The sequence below is a fragment of the Saccopteryx leptura genome, chromosome 1, assembly GCF_036850995.1.
Source record: "Saccopteryx leptura isolate mSacLep1 chromosome 1, mSacLep1_pri_phased_curated, whole genome shotgun sequence".
Classification (NCBI taxonomy): Eukaryota; Metazoa; Chordata; class Mammalia; order Chiroptera; family Emballonuridae; genus Saccopteryx; species Saccopteryx leptura.
The window spans coordinates 100,602,497-100,625,534 of NC_089503.1; the positions used below are offsets into that span (position 1 = coordinate 100,602,497).

Below are 23,038 nucleotides of genomic sequence, written 5' to 3' on the forward strand. Positions count from 1 at the left end.
AGTGGGTTGTCTTTTCATTTTGTTGGTGGTCTCCTTTTCTCTCTTCATCAGGACCCGTTTATACCTTTATATACCCTGTGACCCACAAACTATAGGAACAGCAACAGCATTTAGTCTGATGTAGTCCCATTTTTTTATTTTGTTTCCCTTACCTGAGGAGATACATCAGAAAAAAATATTTCCACAATAAATGTCTGAAATTTTACTTGCTATGTTTTTATCTAGGGTTTTATAGTTTGGGTCTAACATTAAGTCTTTAATTCACTTTGAGTTTATACTTGGATATGGTGTAAGAAGGTGGTCTAGGTTCATTTTTTGCCATGTAATGTATTCAGTATTTCTAACTGGACATATATGTGCAAAGTATTTATTTATTCCAATAAAAGTGTTTATTGAATATAGTGCTTTTACCCCATTGTATGTTTTTACCTTCTTTGTCAAATATTAATTGACCACAAAGGTGCAGGTTTATTTCTGTGTTTTCTGTTCTGTTCCATTGACCCATATGTCTATTTTTATGCCAGTACCATGCTGTTTTGATTACTATAGACTTGTATTATAGTTTGATATTACATAGCATGATACCTCCAACTTTGTTCTTTGTTCTCTGTTCTTTTTTTTTTTTTTTTTTTTTTTTTTTTTTCCTGAAGCTGGAAACAGGGAGAGACAGTCAGACAGACTCCCGCATGCGCCCGACCGGGATCCACCCGGCACGCCCACCATGGGGCGATGCTCTGCCCACCAGGGGGCGTTGCTCTGCCCATCCTGGGCGTCGCCATGTTGCGACCAGAGCCACTCTAGCGCCTGAGGCAGAGGCCACAGAGCCATCCCCAGCGCCCGGGCCATCTTTGCTCCAATGGAGCCTTGGCTGCGGAAGGGGAAGAGAGAGACAGAGAGGAAGGCGCAGCGGAGGGGTGGAGAAGCAAATGGGCGCTTCTCCTGTGTGCCCTGGCCGGGAATCGAACCCGGGTCCTCCGCACGCTAGGCCGACGCTCTACCGCTGAGCCAACCGGCCAGGGCTGTTCTCTGTTCTTTGTTCAGATTGCTGATGCTATCTGGGGTCTTTAGCAGTTGCATATAAATGTTTAGAATATTTGTTCTAGTCCTGTGAAATACACCATTGGTATTTTGGTAAGAATTGCGTTGAATATATAGATTGCTCTGGGTAGTATGGACAATTTAATGATGCCAATTATTCCTCTCCATGAGCATGGTACACACTTCTACTTATTTGTAGCTTCTTTGGTTTCTTCCTTCAGTGTCTTATAATTTTACAAGTACAAGTCTTTTACATTCTTTGTTAAATTTATTCCTACATATTTCATTCTTTTTGAAGAATTATGAATGGGATTGTTTTCTTGGTTTCCCTTTCTGATAGTTCATTATTGGTGTATAAAAATGCAGCTGATTTTTTTGGATATTTATTTTGTATCTTGCTATTTTACTGAATTCATTGGATTAGTTCTAGTAGTTTTTGGCGGACTCCATAGGGTTCTCTATATAGTATCATGTCATCTGCAGATAATGACAGTTTTACTTCTTCCTTTTAATTTGTATGCCTTTTATTTCTTCTTCTTGTCTGATTGCTATGACTAGGACTTCCCAGTACTATGTTAAATAAAAGTGTTAAAGTGGACATACTTGTTCTGTTTCTGATCTTAAGGGAAGCGCTTATAATTTTGCCGATTGTGTATGATGTTGGCTGTGGGGTTGTCATATATGGCCATGTATATTTCTAGAAACTGATCCGTTTCATCCATACTATCCAGTTTGTTGACATATATATATATCATATATATAGTTATTTGTAATATTTTCTTACAAACCTTTATATTTCTTTGGAGTCAGTTGTCACTTCTCTTTTATTTCATTTTATTTGGGTCCTATCTTTTTTTTCTTGATTAGTCTAGTTAAAGGTTTATCTTTTCAAAGAACCAGCTCTTGGTTTTATTGGTCTTTTTTGTTTTTTAGACTCTATATTGTTTATTTCTGCTCTGATCTTTATTATCCCTTTTACTCATTTGGGCTTTGTTTGTTGTTCTTTTTCAAGTTTCTTTAAGTGTAAAATTAGATCGTTTATTTGAGATTTTTCTTGTTTCTTGAGATAGGCCTGTAATGCTGTGAATTTCCCTCTTAGGACTGCTTTCACTGGGTCCTGTGGATTTTGGTTGTATGTTCTCACTTTTCATTTGTTTCAAGATATCTTTTGATTTCTTCCTTGATCTTGTTGTTAAAACCTATTCACTGTTTCATAACATGTTATTTAGCCTCCATGTGTTTTGTGTTTTTTTCCGTTTTGTTTTTTTTTTTTTTCTCTTGTGATTGATTTCTAGTTGAATACCATTATGGTCAGGAAGATGCTTGACACGATTTCAATTTTCTTAAATTTATTGAGACTTCTTTTGTATCCTAACATGTGGCCTATCATAGAAAATGTATCATGTGCACCTGAAAAGAGTGTATATTCTGCTGCTTTGAGGTGAAATGCTCTAAAGATATCAGTTAAATTCATCTGATCTAGTGTGTCATTTAAGGCCACTGTTTCTTTGTTGATTTTCTGTCTGGAAGATCTGTTCGTGGATATCAGTGGGGTGTTAAAGACCCCTACTATGACTATATTACTTTTAACCTCTTCCTTTAAGTTTATCAAGATTTGCTTTACTGCCTGGCCTGTGGTGGCACACTGAATGAAGTGTTGACCTGGAATGCTGAAGTGGCTGGTTTGAAACCCTGGGCTTGCCCTGTCAAGGCACATCTGACAAACAATCAGTAAACATCTAAAGTGAGGCAACTATGAGTTGATACTTCTCGCTCCCCTCTCCTTTGTAAAATCAGTACATAAAATCTTTTTTAAAAACAATTTGTTTGGGCCCTGGCCGGTTGGCTCAGCGGTAGAGCGTCGGCCTGGCGTGCGGGGGATCCGGGTTCGATTCCCGGCCAGGGCACATAGGAGAAGCGCCCATTTGCTTCTCCACCCCCCTCCCCTCCTTCCTCTCTGTCTCTCTCTTCCCCTCCCGCAGCCAAGGCTCCATTGGAGCAAAGATGGCCCGGGCGCTGGGGATGGCTCCTTGGCCTCTGCCCCAGGCGCTAGAGTGGCTCTGGTCGCGGCAGAGCGACACCCCGGAGGGGCAGAGCATCGCCCCCTGGTGGGCAGAGCGTCGCCCCTGGTGGGCGTGCCGGGTGGATCCCGGTCGGGCGCATGCAGGAGTCTGTCTGACTGTCTCTCCCCGTTTCCAGCTTCAGAAAAATTCAAAAAAAAACAAACGATTTGTTTGGCTCTGGTCAGTTAGCTCAGTGGATAGAGTGTCAGCCCAGCATATGAATGTCCCAGGTTTGATTCCTGGTCTGGGCACACAAGAGAAGTGAACATCTGCTTCTCCCCCGCCCCCCTTCTCTTTCTCTTTCCCTCCCACAGCCAGTGGCTTGATAGGTTTGAACATCTGCCCAAGCACTGAGGATAGCTCAGTTGGTCTGAGCAGGCCAGCCTCAGGCACTAAAAATATCTCAGTTACGAGCATGGCCCCATATGGGCAGACAGACCATCAGCCCCAGACGGGGGTTGTGGCGTGGATCCTGGTCAGGGCACATGCAGGAATATGTCTCACTATTTCCCCTCCTCAAAAAGAAAAAAAGATTTCTTTACATATTTAGGTGCTCCTATTTTGCTTGCATAAATGCTACTAGGGTTATATTCTGATTTATTTTGTATTTAAGGAAATTGCCTTTAAAAATCTCTGTTTTAAATCAGGTCTGTAACTGAATGTCATTTTGCCTTGGTTATTTGAATCAGGTTTAAATGCTGAATGGAAACCAAAAGGAGAGAGAAGGGTGCCATCTAGAGGTCCTAACAACAATCTCACTTCTTTGATTTCAGACCTGGCCTTCTCCCTACATAGGGAGGGGTCTTTAGCTTTAGTATAACTTCCTAAATTAAGAACATTTTCTTCCTCAGGTATTGCATACCAAAATGTGTGTGTTGCTGATATTTATAACCTATTCAGATGCTACAATTGTGGGGTCTCATCTTGCTACTCTGGAAACATTTTATAAGAAGCTTAATATTATAGATAACATTTTCTCTCTCTTTTTTTTAAGGGATGTAGGAACTTCAGGCTTTGGGGTCTACACTGCATTTGAATATATACTTTTAGTCACAAATCAAGAACAAATTAATGCATGCCAAAAACCATTTTAATAGAGGGACTTTGCTTTGTTGTATATTTCTAAGTTAGAATAAATTAAAAATGAAAAGTAATTTACCTTAATTATTCCTTGCATTCTGAAAAATGGTGATGTATTAAAGTGTTTGTCGAATGGTTCAGAAATTGTGGAATTGCAGAGTTGAATTCATTCTGGAAAATAGATCAAGCAAAATTTATATCTATGTCCAGATATATAACAGGGTGGGAGAGCATAGCTCTCAAGTCCCGTCTCTGCCATTACTTTGCAATATTGAGTTTGTTAACTTGTTTCTTCTTCTTGTATAAATGGTGCTGATAATAGTATCCAGTTTGAAGTTGTTGTGAACATTAAGTGAAATAATATTGGTAATCATAGTGTGGTATATACAAAGTTTTTTTAAAACTAGCAGTAATTTACTGTTATTATCATAGCCAGTTTTGTTTTTAGGACAGCTGTGATGAAATATGAACAAAAATTTTAAACCTATATCTTACAGAATTTTATAGTTTTAAAAATAATTTTCCCGCCCTGGCCAGTTGGCTCAGTGGTAGAGCGTCGGCCTGGCGTGTGGAGGTCCCGGGTTCGATTCCCGGCCAGGGCACGCAGGAGAAGCGCCCATCTGCTTCTCCACCCCTCCCCCTCTCCTTCCTCTCTGTCTCTCTCTTCTCCTCCCGCAGCCGAGGCTCCATTGGAGCAAAGATGGCCTGGGCGCTGGGGATGGCTCCTTGGCCACTGCCCCAGGCGCTAGAGTGGCTCTGGTCACAACAGGGCGACCCCCTGGAGGGGCAGAGCGTCGCCCCCTGGTGGGTGTGCCAGGTGGATCCCGGTTGGGCGCATGCGGGAGTCTGTCTGTCTCTCCCCGTTTCCAGCTTCAGAAAAATGCAAAGGAAAAATAATAATAATAATAATAATTTTCCCAAATACAATCTAGTTTAGTTCAAGTAAATATTCAATAGGTATTTATTTGTTCATATAGTCAGTAGCTATTTCTTAGCTCCTGTAGGTGTAACAACCACCTTTTGTATTGGAGGTTTGGTACTAGAACAGCAGTAGGAAAGGCATGGACCTCACATGTGGTGGGAGAGTTAGACAATAAATAACTAAACAAATAAGATGATTTTTCAAAGAGGTCATTAGTGTGAAGAAAACTATCATATTTCCCCATGTGTAAGACACACCCTTTTCAAAAATTTGGGGTATAAAAATTGGGCACATCTTATACAGTGGTTGTAGGTTTTTTAAACTTGCATTTCCCGCTTCTTCACACTTGTCTTTGTGCTCATTGTTCCACACTTGTTACCAGTATATTACGGTAGGTTACGCTTTGCCATGTTCTGCCCAGAAACGGCTCAGAAAATATTTTTTTACAGTGCTGAATTCAAGTTAAAAGTGATCCAGTTTGCAAAAGTGAATGGAAATCGTGCTGCTGAATGTAAGTTTGGTCCTCCTCTAACTGAGAAATCAATCCGAGACTGGCTGTGGGAAGAAGAAACCCTACTGAAAACACCATGATAGAAGAAGGCCATGAGAGGCAAGTCAGCAAAATGGCCTGATTTAGAGAAGGAATTGAAGATATGGATTGAGAGCAAAGGGTAATTGGAATTCCTGTGTCCACAAAGATGGTTCAGCATGAGGCAAGAAGAATTGCTGATGAGAAAGAAGTTACTGATTTCAAAGGAGGACACAGTTGGTGCTTCAGGTTAATGAAACGGAATGGACTAAGCATGCGTACATGTACCAGACTTGCCCAAAAGATGCTTGAAAGCTATGAGCAGAAGGTCTTTGAATTTAATTGTTTTGTCATTCAATGTTGGAAGACACATCAGTTTGAGTTGGGACAGATTGCAAATATGGACAAAGTCCCCCTTCAATTTGATGTCCCAAGTAACAGAACTGTTGATAAGATGGGGGTGAAAACTGTTAACTGTGAAGACAAGTGGACATGAAATGAGCCATTATACAGTTGTTCTATCTTGGTATGCCTATGAAACCAAGCTGCCTCCCATACTGATTTTCAAACACAAAACAATGCCAAAAGAAGACATTCCTTGAGGAGTGATTGTCCACGTTCATGACAAGGGTTGGATGGATCAGGATAGGATGAATATCTGGTTTGAGAAAGTTTGGAGAAGGAGACCACACGGGCCCTTATGCAAACCTGCCCTATTGGTGCTTGAGCAGTTCAGGGCACACATAACAACACAAAGAAGATTGCTGTAGAGAAAAAAGCAAAACTTGCCATCATACTTGGAGGCTTGACATCCTAGCTCCACCCACTTGATGTCAGCATTAATAAACCCTTCAAAGCTGCCATGAGAGATGAATGGAACCAATGGATGAAGCCTTCTGGGGACAATTTGACACAAGCAGGAAGAGTGAAGAAAGCAACTATAGGAGAAGTTTGTACCCAGGTGAAAAGATCCTGGGATAATATGAGTTCAATAACTTTATGTAATGCTTTTTTTTTCTTCAAATTTTGAGCCCCAAAATTAAGGTGCATCTTCTACATGGGAGTGTCTTACACATGGGGGAATACAGGTAGTATGATGTAATAGAGTGACTGGAGACCTACTTTAGGTGACCTGGGTAGAGCTTTCTGAAGAAGTGACATTTAAGCTCTTAACCAAATGATAAGGCGCCAGTCATGTGAAGAGCGGAGAAGCAGCTATTGCAGCTAAAGGAAGCAGCAAGCGTGAAGGCCTTGGGTGGGAGTGTGTGAAGCATGTGCGCAGGCAAGGAAGACTACTGGTGCAGCTGCATGGAGCTTGGCGAGCCGAGGGGAAGGGGTCAGGACAGAGGCCCGAGGCTGTAGGCTCAGCACCTTGGAGTTTATTCTGCGGGTTATGGGAAGAGTTTGGAGAATTGTAGGCAAGGAAGTAAAGGCTCAGACTTAGTTTTAGAAGTAGCCCCCTTGCTTCTCTACGGAGCAAGAATATAAGCAGGAAATCCATTTAGAAGACTTTTGCAGTAGATTGAGAAATGATGATGGCTTGGGTGAAGATGTTGAAGGAATGGCTCAGGAGTCGGGATACTGCCCGCAGCTCTGTGTAGTACAGAGGCAGTATGGCATGTGCTTAAGAGCACCAGCCAGAGTCAGATGTTCTGGTTTGAAATCTGATTTACCATGTGACCTTGGACAAGTTTCTTAATTTCTGTGTGGCTCATTTTAACATCTCTGAAATGGGAATGATGATAGTACCTTCCTGCTATGATTGCCATCAGGATTAAATGAGATTATCATAATTGTAAAATGCTCAGAAGAGTGTTAATAAGGCTGTTTGTATCATCCTCACCACCACCACCATCTTTATCACTGTCACTACTCCCATATCGTCCTCAATAATCTCGATTAACAGATAAGAAAACCTAGAGGGTGGTTTTGAAATCAAAGTATAAACTTTTTGATTTAGAACCCATTATTCTTTCAGCAATATATTCTGTAGTATGAGGTCCCAGAAAGAATATCTACAGATCAGAATCTGTAGCTCAGAGTCCAGCTGTATACACCTGTGAATATTTAAACAACAAGAGAACAGGATAGATAAGGTTATCAGAGAGTCCCAGTGCGTGCCAGGGAGGTATCCTGTGCCTGTACCTCTCTCTTCCAACCTGGAACCATTACAGTTTTTAACTCCCTGAGGTTTTTTGTTTTTGTTTTTTTGTATTTTTCCGAAGTTGGAAACGGGGAGTCAGACAGACTCCTGCGTGCGCCTGACTGGGATCCACCCGGCATGCCCACCAGGGGGCGATGCTCTGCCCATCTTGGGGCATTGCTCTGCGGCAACCAGAGCCATTCTAGCGCCTGAGTCAGAGGCCACAGAGCCATCCCCAGTGCCTGGGCAAACTTTGCTCCAATGGAGCCTTGGCTGCGGGAGGGGAAGAGAGAGACAGAGAGGAAGGAGAGGGGAGGAGTAGAGAAGCAGATGGGCGCTTCTCCTGTGTGCCCTAGCCGGGAATCGAACCCAGGACTCCTGCACGCCAGGCCGACGCTCTACCACTGAGCCAACCGGCCAGGGCCACTCCCTGAGGTTTGAAGAGAGCTTTTGGTCACCTACTATGTGCATTAGTGTGCACGTAGTAATGCATATAGGAGGAAAGAACTCACTATTTTGAGGACCTTATAAGATACTGACTTTCTTTCGAGGACATTCAACTCTTCATCAGTTGTGTTAAATGGGGCCATACATAATGTAAACAAATGAAATCCATGGGTTATCCCCAGACTTTTTGTTTGTTTGTTTGTTTATTGTATTGATTTTAGAGAGAGAAACAGGAACGTCAATTTGATCCTGTATGTGCCCTGACCGGGGATTGAACTGGCAACCTCTGAGCCTTGGGATAATGCTCTAACCAACTGAGCTATCTGGCCAGGGCCCCAGACTTTTTCTAATCAGACTTTTAGTGAAGGTATTAACTAGATTACCTGATTTGAATTTCTCTTCTTTCTGCCTTTGCCCATTCCCTTCTGGAATAAACAATGAGAACAAGAGACTAATGAGAAGCAAAGATCTTGAAAACCTTCCTGCTCAGCTTGCCTCACTAGAGGCACCACTGATGCCTCCCTCACTGAGATTAAAGGCAAGCTCTCTATTGCAGAATGTGAGCACTTGATCCGCCACATGCTGGTGTTGGACCCGAACAAGCGCCTCTCGATGGAGCAGATCTGCAAGCACAAGTGGATGAAGCTAGGGGACACAGATCCCAACTTCGACAGGGTAAGGGGCACCACTTGCCTTAGGGAACTCTTCTCAGAACTCCTGGACTCTCCTGTGCATGAGATTATAATCAGGCCAGGGAAGAAACTATTGTGTAATACTTAAGCAAGGAGTGAAAGTGGGAATTGGAAACCAGCAGAGTTATTGGAGAATAGTGATGCCACTCCCTACTGCTTGTCCCCAAATCAGTCTCTTCTTGACCTTTGAGACAGTGCAGCCCACAGTTTCGCAGCTTACCCACCCTGGGGCTGTCTCCTTCCTCTTGTCTCAATGTGCTTAAGTTCAGGACTCCTATAGCATACCTTTATTTAAGCCGTATGGCCATCCCAGGTGCCCCAGAGTCACTCAGGAACATGGGGATCTTGTCTGGTTACAGCTGAGCACCCAGGGCTTTGTTGCTTAGGCTTTGTCTGAGGCCAAAATATCCCCAGCTGGGGGGCGTGGAACAGCCTGGTATGGGATGACATGCCTGTGTGGTATGTCATCTTAACAAAGTTGATTGGGGCTTTGATAGCGTACCTTTTTTTAATGTTATAGTTAATAGCTGAATGCCAACAACTAAAGGAAGAAAGAAAGATGGACCCTTTTAATGAGGATGTCCTCTTGGCCATGGAGGATATGGGACTGGACAAAGAGCGGACAATACAGGTATCTAAAGGAATGGAGAACAAAGTGAGATGCAGCTGCACTCTCTCTGTCCTGCCTATTTTCACTTTTTCCTCTGCCTGGGAACTTCGGTCTTTTTTTATTTAAGTAATTTTTCAAGCTTTCAATTGTAGTTGACATTCAATATTATATTAGTTTCAGGTGTGATTAGACATTTCTATAACTTACAAAGTGGTCACCCCAATAAGTCTAGTACTCCTCTGACACCATGCATAGCTATTAGAGTGTTTTGAGTCTATTCCCTTTGCTACACTTTACATCCCTGTGACTATTTTCTGTCTGCCATTTTGTACTTTCTCAGTCATCTCCCCAACCCCTTCCCATCTTGCCACCATCAGGAATTGGGTCTTTTTGTTTTCCTCCTATTCTTCCTCTGCCACTCTCTGGGCCTTGGAAAGAAGATGGTTTGGTCCTCTAATATGTTACAGTGGAAAGGGTTTGGTCACTGACATGCCATTTCACCGGGGTTTTTTATTCTTTTCCTTTCTTTCTTGGTAGTCATTAAGATCAGATGCCTATGATCACTACAGTGCAATCTATAGCCTGCTGTGTGATCGCCATAGGAGACATAAAACCCTGCGTGTCGGCGCTCCTCCTAGCATGCCCCGAGCCATGGCCTTGCAAGCACCAGTCAATATCCAGGTGGGCAGTAACCCAGGGGCCTGACCCAGGACAGAAACATGGGGGTGGGCAGAGGGGGTTAGCCGTTGCTCACTCATTCTTAAGTCAAGAGAGTTTTCTGTTCTTCTTTACCTCTGACCCATCCATCTGTCATGTTTTCTTTCATCAGAGAACAAGCAAAGAGCTGAACCTTCCTTAGAGAGGATGGAAGAGTATTCTAGTACTCAAGGTGGACAATAGTTGCAGTCTCTTTTTTTTTTTTTTCTAACAGCAGATCATTGAAAGAGACTATCATCTCTAAAAATTGCTTTCTTAATGTAGCTTCTGAGGGCAGAGGAACCAAAGACTCAGAGGCAGAGACATAGACCATCACTTTTCTCTAGTGTGTAAGGCTGCGTGTGTCTATGTACTGCTTTCCAGGCGGAGCAGGCGGGCACCGCCGTAAACATCAGCGTGCCGCAGGTGCAGCTCATCAACCCAGAGAACCAGATTGTGGAGGCAAGTAGCAACCTCTGATAGTTGTCAGCTGAAATCACGCTTTCCTTCCCTTACTTCTTATTTCTAATTACTTCTCATTTCTAATCTGATTGTGTTTTCTTGCACCTCAGCCCGATGGGGCAGTGAACTTGGACAGTGATGAGGGTGAAGAACCTTCCCCTGAAGCATTGGTTCGCTATTTGTCAATGAGGAGGCACACAGTGGGTGTGGCTGACCCTCGGTGAGTATCTGGTCAACAGCCCTGATTAACAACCGGGCAAAGAATTCCCGCCTGACTATGAGTTCCTACCATGGTGTATTTTTCCAACTCTTTTGTATATCTCAGATGAAATCTAATCCAGTGGCCAAACCAGTTTTAACCCAGTTTAGGGTTCCTAGTAGATCAGACTTGATTTGCTAAAAAATTACTGAGCTGTCCCTAATGGATGGTGGGCCAGTAGCCACCATCATGACAGTTAATTGCAGTACTTTGGTGAAAAGTGTACTAGTCTCTTGGCTAACAATTGAGGTCTTCAGATCCAAGTCATGTGAAAGTATCTGTTAAAATTCATCTGACTTTGACAGGTTCTAGAGATATTTGCTGCATCTAATGCAAGACTCATCTAGGAAGTGAGGACAAACGATATGATGTGATTGATGTTTGTTACAAATTAAGTAAACAGAATTGAAAAACACACTAAGTACTATGTTTCCCAAAGTGTTTTCCCAAAATAGCCCTTCATTATGTTCCTCATGCCCTCACACTGGAAATGTGAAGGCCGGCTCTCTCCTTTTTTGTTCTACAGTTGAAGATTCTCAACATTAAAAATCATTGCCTCTTTTCTGGATATTTCCTTTACTGAGTAGAGAAGAGAAGTCTGTGTCAAGAATTTTCTGAAAGTTCAACTAGGGGCAGAACTAGTTTTCTTATAAATACCTCTTTTTTCTGAGTGATTTCCCAAAAAACATCCCTAGTCCTGCTGATGTGCTTGCTTTATGTTTCTTATTCTTGGCTAGCGTTCAAGCAGGCAATAAGGGAACATTTGACTCCTGAGACTGTCAGCAGTGTTGCTTTGCTAGTGGAAAGGTCTCTTATTTGAAAGTGTGCTGTAAATGCTGCTGTTGGAGCACAACAGCCCCGCACATCACTTCTTATCTGTCCCGTTGGCACTGACAGGGGTAATTGTATTCTTTCCCTGCTAAATCAGTTGCTACTTCAGGCAGCCGTTGTTTTAGTGGTTGGCCTGTATCTTCCAGAAACTGCTGTTCACCTCCAGACTTTGCAGACCTGAGCTGGCCTGGTGCCAGGGTTTCCTGTTGGCTCCGAGCTATTGGTTTCACATGAGTAGTTAGTAAAGAATAGCAATCCCAGTTCCAAACAGCGGAGTGGCCGAGATCCAGATTCCACATACTGGGCTTCTTGCTTTGGAATCTTAGAAAGAAATACACATTTAGGAAGCAAGTAAAAAATATTTAATAAAATAAATGGTACAGAACATACTGGTTTCATCAGTTTGGGATATAACACTTTTGAGTAAGAATATTAACCAAACTTCTGTCACTTGTTTCTTACCAGCACTGAAGTTATGGACGATCTGCAGAAGCTTCTACCTGGCTTTCCTGGAGTCAGCCCGCAGGCCCCGTTCCTGCCAGTGACCCCTAATGTGAACTTTGTGCACAACCTGTTGCCCATGCAAACTTTGCAGCCAACTGGGCAGCTTGAGTACAAGGTACCTGGATATGGGAAAGGGCTTGCCCCAGGAGAAACACATTTCAACTTACTTTGAAAGACTGAGAGACCTTTCCCAGGAGTTAAGGGTTTTCTTGTGGAGAAGGATGATTTTTCTTGCAAAACATCTTGGGTGAGAGGGAAGATTTCTCTAGTCTTTATCACAATCAAAGGATCCCTTAATTCCAGTAGATTAGAGTACTGCTATTTTCTCTCCTTCTTTCCCCCACCTCACCAGTCTCTTTTCCACTCTACTCCTGACAGGAGCAGTCCCTACTACAGCCGCCCCCCCTGCAGCTGCTTAATGGAATGGGCCCCCTTGGCCGGAGGGCATCAGACGGAGGAGCCAATATCCAACTGCATGCCCAGCAGCTGCTGAAGCGCCCACGGGGACCCTCCCCACTTGTTACCATGACACCAGTGAGTAGCAGCACAGAGCCCAATTTACTCAGAAACTTTGTTTGTTTGTTTGTTTGTTTTTGTATTTTTCTGAAGTTAGAAGCGGGGAAGCAGTCAGACAGACTCCCGCATGTGCCTGACCAGGATTCACGTGGCACGCCCACCAGGAGATGATGCTCAGCCCATCTGGGGCGTTGCTCCATTGTGGCCAGAGCATTCCTAGTGCCTGAGGTGGAAGCCATGGAGCCGTTCTTTCGCCTGGGCCAACTTTGCTCCAATGGAGCCTTGGCTGCGAGAAAAGAGAGACAGAGAGGAAGGAGAGGGGGAAGGGTGGAGAAGCAGATGGGTGCTTCTCCTGTGTGCCCTGGCCAGGAATAGAACCTGGGACTTCCATATACCAGGCCGATGATCTACTGCTGAGCCAATCGGCCAGGGCCTCAGAAACTTTTATTAAAGAGGTTGAGGGTTTAAGGTTGGCAAACCAGAATCTTTAGACTGAATGTCTGAAATTTATCTTTCTCTAAAATTATGGTGCTCCCTGACCTGTGGTGGCGCAGTGGATAAAGTGTCGACCTGGAACGCTGAGGTCGTTGTTTTGAAACCCTGGGCTTGCCTGGTCAAGGCACATATGGGTTGATGCTCCCTGTTCCTCCCCCTCCTTCCCCCCCTCTTAAAAATGAATAAATAAAATCTAAAAAAAAGAAAAGTAAAATAAACTTATGTTTCTCAGTGTATTCCCATTTTCCACAAGCTAGTAAGATCTTTTTGTCTTAATTTTTGGCTAACTTCTTTTCTTAACCAAGTAATTTCTACACTGTTTCCTGCCCCAGAGAGCTGCATCTTCAGCAGGCTGCTTATACCCTAGTTAAGTGTGTCTGCTGCCCTCCATCTCCGCGGCAGGGTGGCAGTGTCCCTACTGCAGCCTCTCACAGATAGCTTTCCCTGCCACCGGGCACAGGAACCTAACAGTTTTCTCTGTCACGAATTACTTTCTAGATTGGTTTCCAAAATTACCTTCCCATCAATCCTTTCTTCGATTAACAGTATCTCAGGTATTTGGTACAACGTGGATCACTTGATTGGCTTTCACAGGTTCTAACCTAGTCAAGTTGGTGTCTTTCAATTCATGTTTTTTTATATGGTGGTTACATTCATAGATTGTTTATCACCTCCCCACCCCCAGGTTCTGTTTATTTCTGGTTGTTTTCCAGGTTCGTTCGTTCGTTCGTTCGTTCGTTCATTCGTTCATTCATTCATTCATATAGTACCATAAGATTAGGTAGTAATTATATCCATAGCTCTTTAAAATCTTACTTTCTATTTTTTAAGAGTTTTAAAAATTTTACCCTCTATTTCTGTACTTACCTTTTCATGGACTAGAAACAACAATTTGTGCGTTGGCACAGGTCATGGGCCATACCTTCAGTAACACTGTTGTCAGGAAAATGAAAGAATTATGTTTATAGTTGTTGGCTCCTCTGAGCTTGTAGTATGGGAAGACAAGATTAACATATGTGAAATGTTGGAGTACTAGTAAAAGGCCATATGTGATTAGTGTCAGAGTGAATACCATGCATGGACTAAGAGGTGACAGCATTCAAGGAAGAACAAAGCATTTGTAAGCTCTGAAGGCTCAGGGATGGCTTCTTGGAAGCTGAGCACCTTACTCTGCCACAGTAACTGTTTTTGCCAAGGTCAGTGACAAACTTGTTGATAAATCTAGTGGCCATTTTTTATCTTTGTCTCTTTGGACCTCCCAACTGTATTATTCGCTGTTGACCATTTTCTGTTTGAAATATTTTCTTTTGTTCTTTTCAGGTACCCTTTCTGCTTGTTCCCTGAAGTTGGTAAAACCCCGAGTTTTATCTTAGGCCCCATTTCCATCTCTGTTTACATACTCTACCTTAGTGACCTGTTCACTCCCATAATTTTAATGACCAGGTGATTCTACAGCCCTGCATGCTCTTCTGGGTCCTACACTTCATATGTCTATGTGGCTGCCTTCTGCACAGAAAGAGTTGGTTATCCCTAAGTACTTACGATTTTAATTCAATGTGTCCAACAGTGAGCTTATGCTGACTCTGTGAAACCTAGTTTTCTTCCTGAGTGACAGTGAATAGCACTGTCATTCTCCCGTTACACAGCTGGGAATGTAGATTTATCTTTAACTCTTCACTCTCCCTTCCCAATATCAAATTTATACAATGCCCTATAAAGTAGATGCCCTACATCTGTCCATTTTCACTGCCCTTCCTCAAGCCGCTGTCATCCTTTGCCTAAATTAATACAGTGACCTCCTAACTGGCCTGTCTCCAAAACTTTTCACTCTGCAACTAAAGTAAGCTAGCTTTGCCTGACCGGTGGTGGCACAGTGGATGAGCATCAGTCTGAGACACTGAGGATTCAGGTTCGAAACCCCAAGGTTGCCTACTTGAGTGCGAGCTCACCAGCTTGAGTGCAGGGTTGCTTGCTTGAGCCCAAAGGTCGCTGGCTTAAAGCCCAAGGTTGCTGGCTTGAGCAAGGGGTCGCTGGCTCAGCTGTAATCCCCTGGTCAAGGCACACCTGGAAAACAATCAATGAATAACTAAAGTGCTGCAACTATGAGTCAATGCTTCTCATATCTCTACCTTACTGCCAGTCTATCTATCTCTTTCTCTCTCTTTCTTGCTTAAAAAAAAAAGCTAGCTTTCTAAAATGTAAATTGTATAACCTTACATCCCTGCTTGAAATCCTTTAGTGGTTTACTACTGTCCCTTCCTCAGACAGAAGTTTTTAATGTGGTCTGCAAGGCCATTTATAACTGGCCACAGTACTCCTCTTCTGTGTTACCTGTAGCCATTTTCTGCCTGCTCCTTTTTACTCTAGGCCTTAGAGAAATGTAATAAGGGATCTCAAAACCCTAGAAACATTTAAACAATGGAATTATTCCAAACTTTTGTTTTGGTTTGTTTTGTTTGATAATTATCATACACTTAAAATAATGCTCTTCTATAATAGTTGAAGTGTGATTTTTGCTTGATTGTCTGAGGCGTGGTGAGTGTGTGAGCCATGGGACTGTGTATAGCTGTCAAGAATGCATAGCATCCAGTCCATAGGTAACAGGAAGAGTCATGGTATCATGGTAATGCATATATTGTGGTGGTTTTCACTTGCATGTTTTGATGGGTAACAGCTATTTGAAAACGTTGAATTACAACTACACAATTATGTTTTATATACTAAAAGGACTTTTAAAAAACTGTCATGCCTTTGTGGAGTTAAAGACAACTAAACTCTGGAACTAGCATTAATATACAACAATAGGTCACTTCTTGGACAGTCAGGTAAACAAGCTTCTACTGTATTTTCAGGTCCTCAAATACCGCCAGCCTTCTCTATTCTCTCATCCTAGAAGCCTCCAAGGCTTGTGACATTTTCCCTTTGCTGCTTGGCTAGCTCCTCTTCATCTTTCAGGTCTCGGGTTAGGCGTCACCTCCTGCAAGATGCTCTCCTCAATTCCCAAGTGCCCATGGAGGACTTGGTCATGCTGCTTTGAAATTTTCTGTTTACTTGTGTCTATGCTGCACAGTGTAAAAGGAGGGGAAGAGTGGGACATAGTAGGTATTCAGCTGTTTGTTGGATAAATAAATAAATGGCCTGACTGGTGGTGATGCAGTGGATTGAGTGTCAGCCCGGGACACTGAGGGCCCAGTTCAAAACCCTGAGGTTACTGGCTTGACTTCGGGGGTCATCAATATCCCAAGGTCACTGGCTTGAGCAAGGGGTCACTGGCTTGGCTTGAGCCCTCCCACTCCCAGTCAAGCCATGTATGTGAAGCAATCAATGAACAAAAGTGATGCAACTATGAGTTGATGCTTCTCACCTCTCTCATCCCCCCTCCACTCTCCCTTCCTGTCTCTTTCTAAAAAATTTTTTATTTAAATAAATGAATGAATAAATCAGAGTAAGAAATCCAAATTAAATAATCACATGGTAAAAGTGGGAAAATAGAAAGGTATATGAAAGTCCCATATAGCACAGGGATCCTAAGAAAGGTGTTGTTAATAAGAAAATTAACAGAAAGACTTGCCCAAGTCCCATTTCCAGAATAAGAGCTATTACAGGAGAAGCACCGCCATGAGCTTTTCCTCTCTGTCTCTCTCCAGGCAGTGCCAGCCGTGACCCCTGTGGACGAGGAGAGCTCAGACGGGGAGCCAGACCAGGAGGCTGTGCAGAGGTAATGTGGCACCTGGCCGTGCTTGCAGACGTCCTTGGGCAGGCTCCCCTGCAACCAGCAAAGTCCACTTCTGCCCACGGAGGTGGTACAGTGCAGCTTCAACATTTGTGTGGTCTCTTTGCTCAAGCCAGGTGGCATGTTCTTCCGCACATGGAAAAAAGAGAAACCTATCCAGAAAAGTTCATTTCTGTACGTGCCATTGGAAGTCCCCTAAGTGACAGCAGTAACCATAAGAACTTTTTATTTTCTCCCTCCTAACCTCCTTGCCCTGTCTTTGTATTGCAACTCTGATAGTATTTACAAGGCACAAAGCGTGCTCCTGCCTGCCAAGACTTGTTTCCTGAAAAGGAATTGGAGATTTGGGATGACAGTGATCTTAGCTAGTCTGGCTGTGGACTTCTGGTATAGACTCTTATTTGCCAGGAGAACAAAAACCTCTTGTATGGTTTGTTGTGTGCTTCTTCCATCTCCTTGTACCAGCAGTGGAGTATTGATAAAAGAATATGGGCTTCAGACTGGGGACAGATGCAGATATCCATGGTTTGCAGAACCTTGTTGAGTGGTGCCTAATTCACAGAAACTGGCAGGACCATCAGACTGCTGTCCTGCATTCTGCCTCAGTCATTAGCCATGGTCCTTAGCTCCCTGCATGCTCCCTTGTGGGAGTTGTCATTCTTATTTTCTGGGGAGGGTGCTTTGACCAGAATCCACCATGGATTTCCTCAGAAATATAGGTGTTCTTAAAGATGATATGTTTTTTCCTTGAGGGAAATTGAAATAAAATGGTTTTCATGAGCTCTTGGAGAAACTTTGGGTGTGTTTATCAAATGGGTATTAAACCACTAATGGCTTATGCTTTTTGATTACATTATTTTTTACTCTCTGTACTTTACTCCATTAATTACTTTGTGTAGTCTGTTAACTGTTTTTAGCTTAAATGGGCAAAGTAGTTGGGAATGACACAAGACCACTTTTTAAGAACCTGGTGGCTGATGGCCAGCATTGTCTTCCTACCCCAGGAGCTCTGTGTGAGAGCTGCTGTTCAGTGGACAGAGGAGCGGAGAACGGGTGTGGGCAGGTGGGTCAGCTTCTTCTGCAGCTTAGCCAATAGAAGAAAATTTGTTGTAATTTGTTTCTACAGTTTACTGGTAACAGGGTATATAAGTTGCAGATGGGTCCTGATGGTGTCATGAAGAGAACTGAGGGAATGTACCTGCCTCCCTACTAGATAGCGATATTTCGTTTTATCTTCTTTGTCGTGAACTTTCCTTCTCCGAGCTCCACTTCATTCTTCTTTAGATCAACATTTAAGGCATAAAATGTCCTTTAGTTTTGAGGCAATGACAAGGAATAGTGCTTCTTTTATGCATGCCTAAGAGGGGCAGCAGTGGTGGAGGAAGGCGTCAACCAGAGGAAGGGGCACCATTATCTTCTCAGTGGCATTGACCAAGTCATAGATCTGAAAGAGCCTCAGGAAAGGCACCAGGAACTCTTCAGCTTTGGAAACTTCTGTTTTCTTGCCTTGCCTTCCCCTTGCCCCCCCAAGTCAATTCTAAACATTTCATGTGGTTTCATTTCTTCATCCTCTGGTGAAGTTGGTTCCGAGGGGACAGTGTCAGTTTGTCTTCTCTGATGAGTGCATTACAGCTCGGACATGAGGGGAAGGGTGGTTGTGGGGTTTACTTTCCTAAATGGAGACTCTGTTTTCTGAGACTTGTAGTGAAGACAGTCTCAACGCCTGGGAGCAGTGGGGTTCGGAGATATATGTGGACCTTTCTCAGTGTCTCCCTTGGCTCATCTCTAGGAGCAATCCTTAGGGCTCTTTTTCTCTTCTATTTTTCTAAATTTGGAGGGTAAAGAGAAATAACATTAACAAGTAGGAAATAAATTCTTCTAGAATGAAATAAGGATAATCATTCTTCTTTGTGAACTGCATCTGCTTTCTCTCTTCTCTCCAATCACTTCAGTGGTCAGCCAGCTTTTGCTGGCCAGTTGGACATTCTCACTTTCACCCAGTCAGAGTCTGTGTGCCATGGAGCCTTTTGAGCAGTGGCACAATTTCATTCTGAGTGCTTTAGGTTAACTTCTGATGCTTCTTGCTGAGGAATATTCCTGTCTGTCTTTTTTACTGTGAAATGTGCTCCTGCTGTTGCAGGTACTTGGCAAATAGGTCCAAAAGACACACACTGGCCATGACCAACCCTACAGCCGAGATTCCACCGGACCTACAGCGGCAGCTAGGACAGCAACCTTTCCGTTCCCGGGTCTGGCCCCCCCACCTGGTACCTGAGCAGCATCGGTGAGTAGCCACATGAGCTATGTGAGCTCCTTGAGGCTCATCGAACAGGCACCTTCTGGCTAGTCTTAGCAGGAATGACAAATAGCATTGAGGCTTCAGATAGCATCTGAGCTCACATCTTCTCAGCTCCTAGCACTAAGCAGTGCTCAGAGCAACATGGGATTCCTTTTTCCCATTGCCTTGTAGACATGTTTATTCTGCAGTTGATTCTCCTGATTCTAGATATTGATTCAGATGAAATTGAACTTGAGACCTGCAAGGAGGTGAAGCTCTCAAGGGCCAACTGAAATAAAGAGGATTCATAACCATGTTAATTAACTTGATCTTTAATAACCCATCACCTTCAAAAGAATGAGCATTTCTTATGTTATCACTAAACAGTTGAGCTAGGGTATAGAGGAAGATCCATCCCTTTGTGAAGGGAAGAACAGAGATACTGCATCCTCTTGAATGTTGTGCTTTAAGGAGTCATTCTTGCAAGATCCTGATGGCAAATTCTTTTACTAGGGCTCTGTCCTAGTATTTTATACTTCATACTCTTAAATTAAAAGAAATTTAACCATACCTGTCCCAAGAAAATTCCAGAAAATTGAATCCAAGTAAGCCTGGAAGCAAAAAGAAATGACACTTTGCTGGATTAAGATGATGATCTTCTATGAATACCTTGATGACTAAAAATATTAGGAATGCCCATCCTGAAAACATCCCCAAACTCATGGGTCATACTTTCAAAGTCACCCCTAATTTCTAGAGCTTATTTTAGTTTCATCTTTTTAGGAGTACAGTGGAAAGCATTCTTACTTGGGAAGGTTGAAAAGCAGTCATATTTCAAGGAAATTAACTTTATAAACATGTTATTAAATCTTGCAACCTGTTCACACTGGCAAGCTTGACAGTGTTTTTATTGTGACAAGTCACTCATTGGACACCAGTGTTATCAGCAGAGACAGGTGAACTCTGAGCAGACTGAGACATAATTAGTGCCACGGTGGAACTCTGAAAGAAGATAAACTTTTATAAGTGGCTGTGAATAACTTAGTGGAAAATGATCTGTTAGGAGTAGCAGGATTGACAATTCTCAAAATTCTGATGGTACAGAAAGATAATATTTTCCTAAGGAAAATCCCCGAGGACCTGCGTGCACTGTTAGGTTACTACATCAAAGGGTACTTTAGTGAATATTGGAGAGCTGCCTTTCTACCCCATAGATTTTCTATGATTTCCTAATAACTCTGAGCTCTATCTACTAATAGGCCCTTTATCACTTTGCTTCTGCTTGTTTCTGTCTTTCCGTCTTCTGCAACCTGACATTCCACTTTAAATCCCTTCTCATCTGTTGTTCAGCTGAAGTCAGAGTGTTGCTCAGGAGGTGGTGTTGGTAGAGAAACATGAAGACCAGCACATCTCCATGGTTAGCCTTTGTTTCAGACTCTGTATCGTGTTTACACTTGTGACTAAAGGAAGACTGTGTCCGCCGTAGCTCACGGTGTGGGTTCCTCCTGCCTGTAGTCCCTGTCCAGGCCTGGCTGCTAGGACTCTGCCTGCTGTCTGTTCTCCTGTGGTCAAGCCAATTTGAATAAAAATAAATGCATTATGTGAAACGTGCTCCTGCTATTGCAGGTACTTGGTAAATAGGTCCAAAAGACACATAAATTGCGTAGGTAGGACGTTTATTCAAAATATGCATATCTTGCTGGGGTTACTATGAAAATATGACAACACGAAAGACTGAATTTAGTCTTGAGGGAAAAAGAGAAACTTTCCAAGGCTGTAAAACCCTGAAAACGGGTGGCCTAGATAAATAATTGAATTTATATTCTTTTCCAGAGGAAATGACTCAAGAATATACCTGTCTATTCCTCTGGGATATAACAAATGAAAATCAGCATCGAGACAAAAGAGGAGTCTGAGCGTCCTTTTCAGTTTTGGAAGTGGGCAATTTAAAATTTTTTAAGTCTTTTAGTGTAATTTAAAAAAAAACAACACAAGATAGATTTTATCTTGGTGGGAAACCAATCCCTGTTTGAAAAGTAGAGTGGAAATGTCAGCCTAATATGAGGCTGCCTTGAGTTTGAATGTGATTGCTAAGAAAAATAAAACATAGCTGATAATATCAGTGCTTCCAAATGAGCAACTGCATCACAGTTGTTCCCGGCAGTCACTGTGCTGGTCTGACCTGTACGCTGGGCTGGTCATACCTGAGAAAAGCTGTGAAATACTGAACATGGGAGTATTGCTCTGATGGGAGGGAAGGGGTTTTGTGCAGATAGACTGTATTAACTATAATTTTCCGATAATGAATCAGAAATATGTCCATTATCAGAAAATACTGAAAGTGTAAGAATCAAATTTTAGGAGAAAATAGTATTTGCTTGCTCTCATTCCAAACACCTGAAGTAAACAGAGCTAAGAAGTACTGAGGAAATGCCCCTGAAAGTAGCTTTCGGGACCACGGTTTCTGGAGTGTGTCTGCCAAAGCCATTTGTCTTTTGTGTTACTGAAATAAATATACTGTCATGCTCATTTCGTGAGCTCACTTCTGTGGGAAGCTTCAGGTAAAGTCTGAAACACAAGTCATCACTAGAAAGAATGGATGAGGGCTTTCACCTGCTGCCAGAACTCTCTGGAGCTCTCTGCACAGCCATTAGACTGTCCTTGTCCCTCACTGTCTGCACTGTGTGGACTCACTTGTGAACCTGCTCAGCCTTGGTTCTACTTCAGTCCAGAACCAGTAACTGGAAAGGTGGTGCATCGTTTCACCCATAGGTCACTGTAGTGCCCTCAGTGCCCTGGACGTGGAGCCCTGGCCCTCCCCACCAGCTTCTGGAATGCTGCTCTGGCTGTCTGTTATCTGCTTAACCCATAAGCGTCTTGTTCTGATTAGGCAACAGGTGTAGGTGTTAGCTTCTAACCCTGATGCTGTCTCAGGCATTCTTATCAATAGCTCATTCTTTCTTTCTGTCAGATACTGGCTGTGTTCTGATTGACCAGTGGGGTTTTGAAGGTAATCCACATGACTACTCTTTCATTAGGAGGTTCGAAGGGTGCTGCTGCTCTGAGAAATTAATCTTCACAGTAGATAACCTTATTTGCATTGGCAGGAGCAGACTCCCAAGGCCCATGTGCCTTAAGAACGTGCTTCCTCCAGCTGGGGATCAGGAGTTTCATTGCCCGCCATTTGCTAGCACAGAACCTATGGATTCCAGGCCAGACCATTGAGGACAGAGCTGACTATAGTTTCCTTTTGGTCATACGAAACTTCCTGCTCAGGGAAAACTTTGGGTCAAACAGTAAATTTACATTTTTATAGATTTTTTTTTAGAGAGTGAGAAAGAGAAAGAGGAAGGTTGAGACAGAGAGAGAAGTCTTTATTTGTTTCATGTAGCTGTGCACTCATTGATTGCTTCCCATATGTGCCCTGATCAGGGGTTGAACCTGCAACCTTGGCATTTGGAAGACACTCTGACTGAGTTACCTGACCAGGGCCTGAGACAGTGATGCTTAGGTTTGTAAAGGCACTAGGTAAAGACATGATGGTAAAGGGTTCCTATGTAGCTGGGCCTGAGGGGTTCTCTAGAGGCTCTCCTCCCTGACTTGGTGGTATATTTGTAAGAACTGGGTGGATTTGATCCCAGGACAGGACTTCACTGGGCTTGGAAATGAAGCTAACCTAAGGTAAGTGGAAATGAGAAATGTGTACCTGGAACCCTCTCAAAGGAAAGCTGCCTAGGAAG

General features: G+C 43.0%; 1 protein-coding gene across 6 annotated transcripts in view; it reads left to right on the forward strand.

Annotated features, from left to right (window-relative positions):
* SIK3 (SIK family kinase 3) overlaps window positions 1–23,038 on the forward strand; it is a 240,174-nt gene that overhangs the window by 196,583 nt on the left and 20,553 nt on the right. For 2 of the 6 annotated variants that reach the window (XM_066372623.1, XM_066372640.1), the window contains exons 7-15: window positions 8,779–8,897; window positions 9,435–9,545; window positions 10,062–10,205; window positions 10,605–10,682; window positions 10,793–10,902; window positions 12,238–12,391; window positions 12,655–12,810; window positions 16,935–17,005; window positions 19,161–19,304. In XM_066372623.1, the coding sequence (XP_066228720.1) occupies window positions 8,779–8,897; window positions 9,435–9,545; window positions 10,062–10,205; window positions 10,605–10,682; window positions 10,793–10,902; window positions 12,238–12,391; window positions 12,655–12,810; window positions 16,935–17,005; window positions 19,161–19,304 (1,087 nt within the window). The remainder of the gene's footprint in view (window positions 1–8,778; window positions 8,898–9,434; window positions 9,546–10,061; window positions 10,206–10,604; window positions 10,683–10,792; window positions 10,903–12,237; window positions 12,392–12,654; window positions 12,811–16,934; window positions 17,006–19,160; window positions 19,305–23,038) is intronic. The other 4 variants (XM_066372635.1, XM_066372650.1, XM_066372629.1 and 1 more) reach the window with 2 other exon arrangements.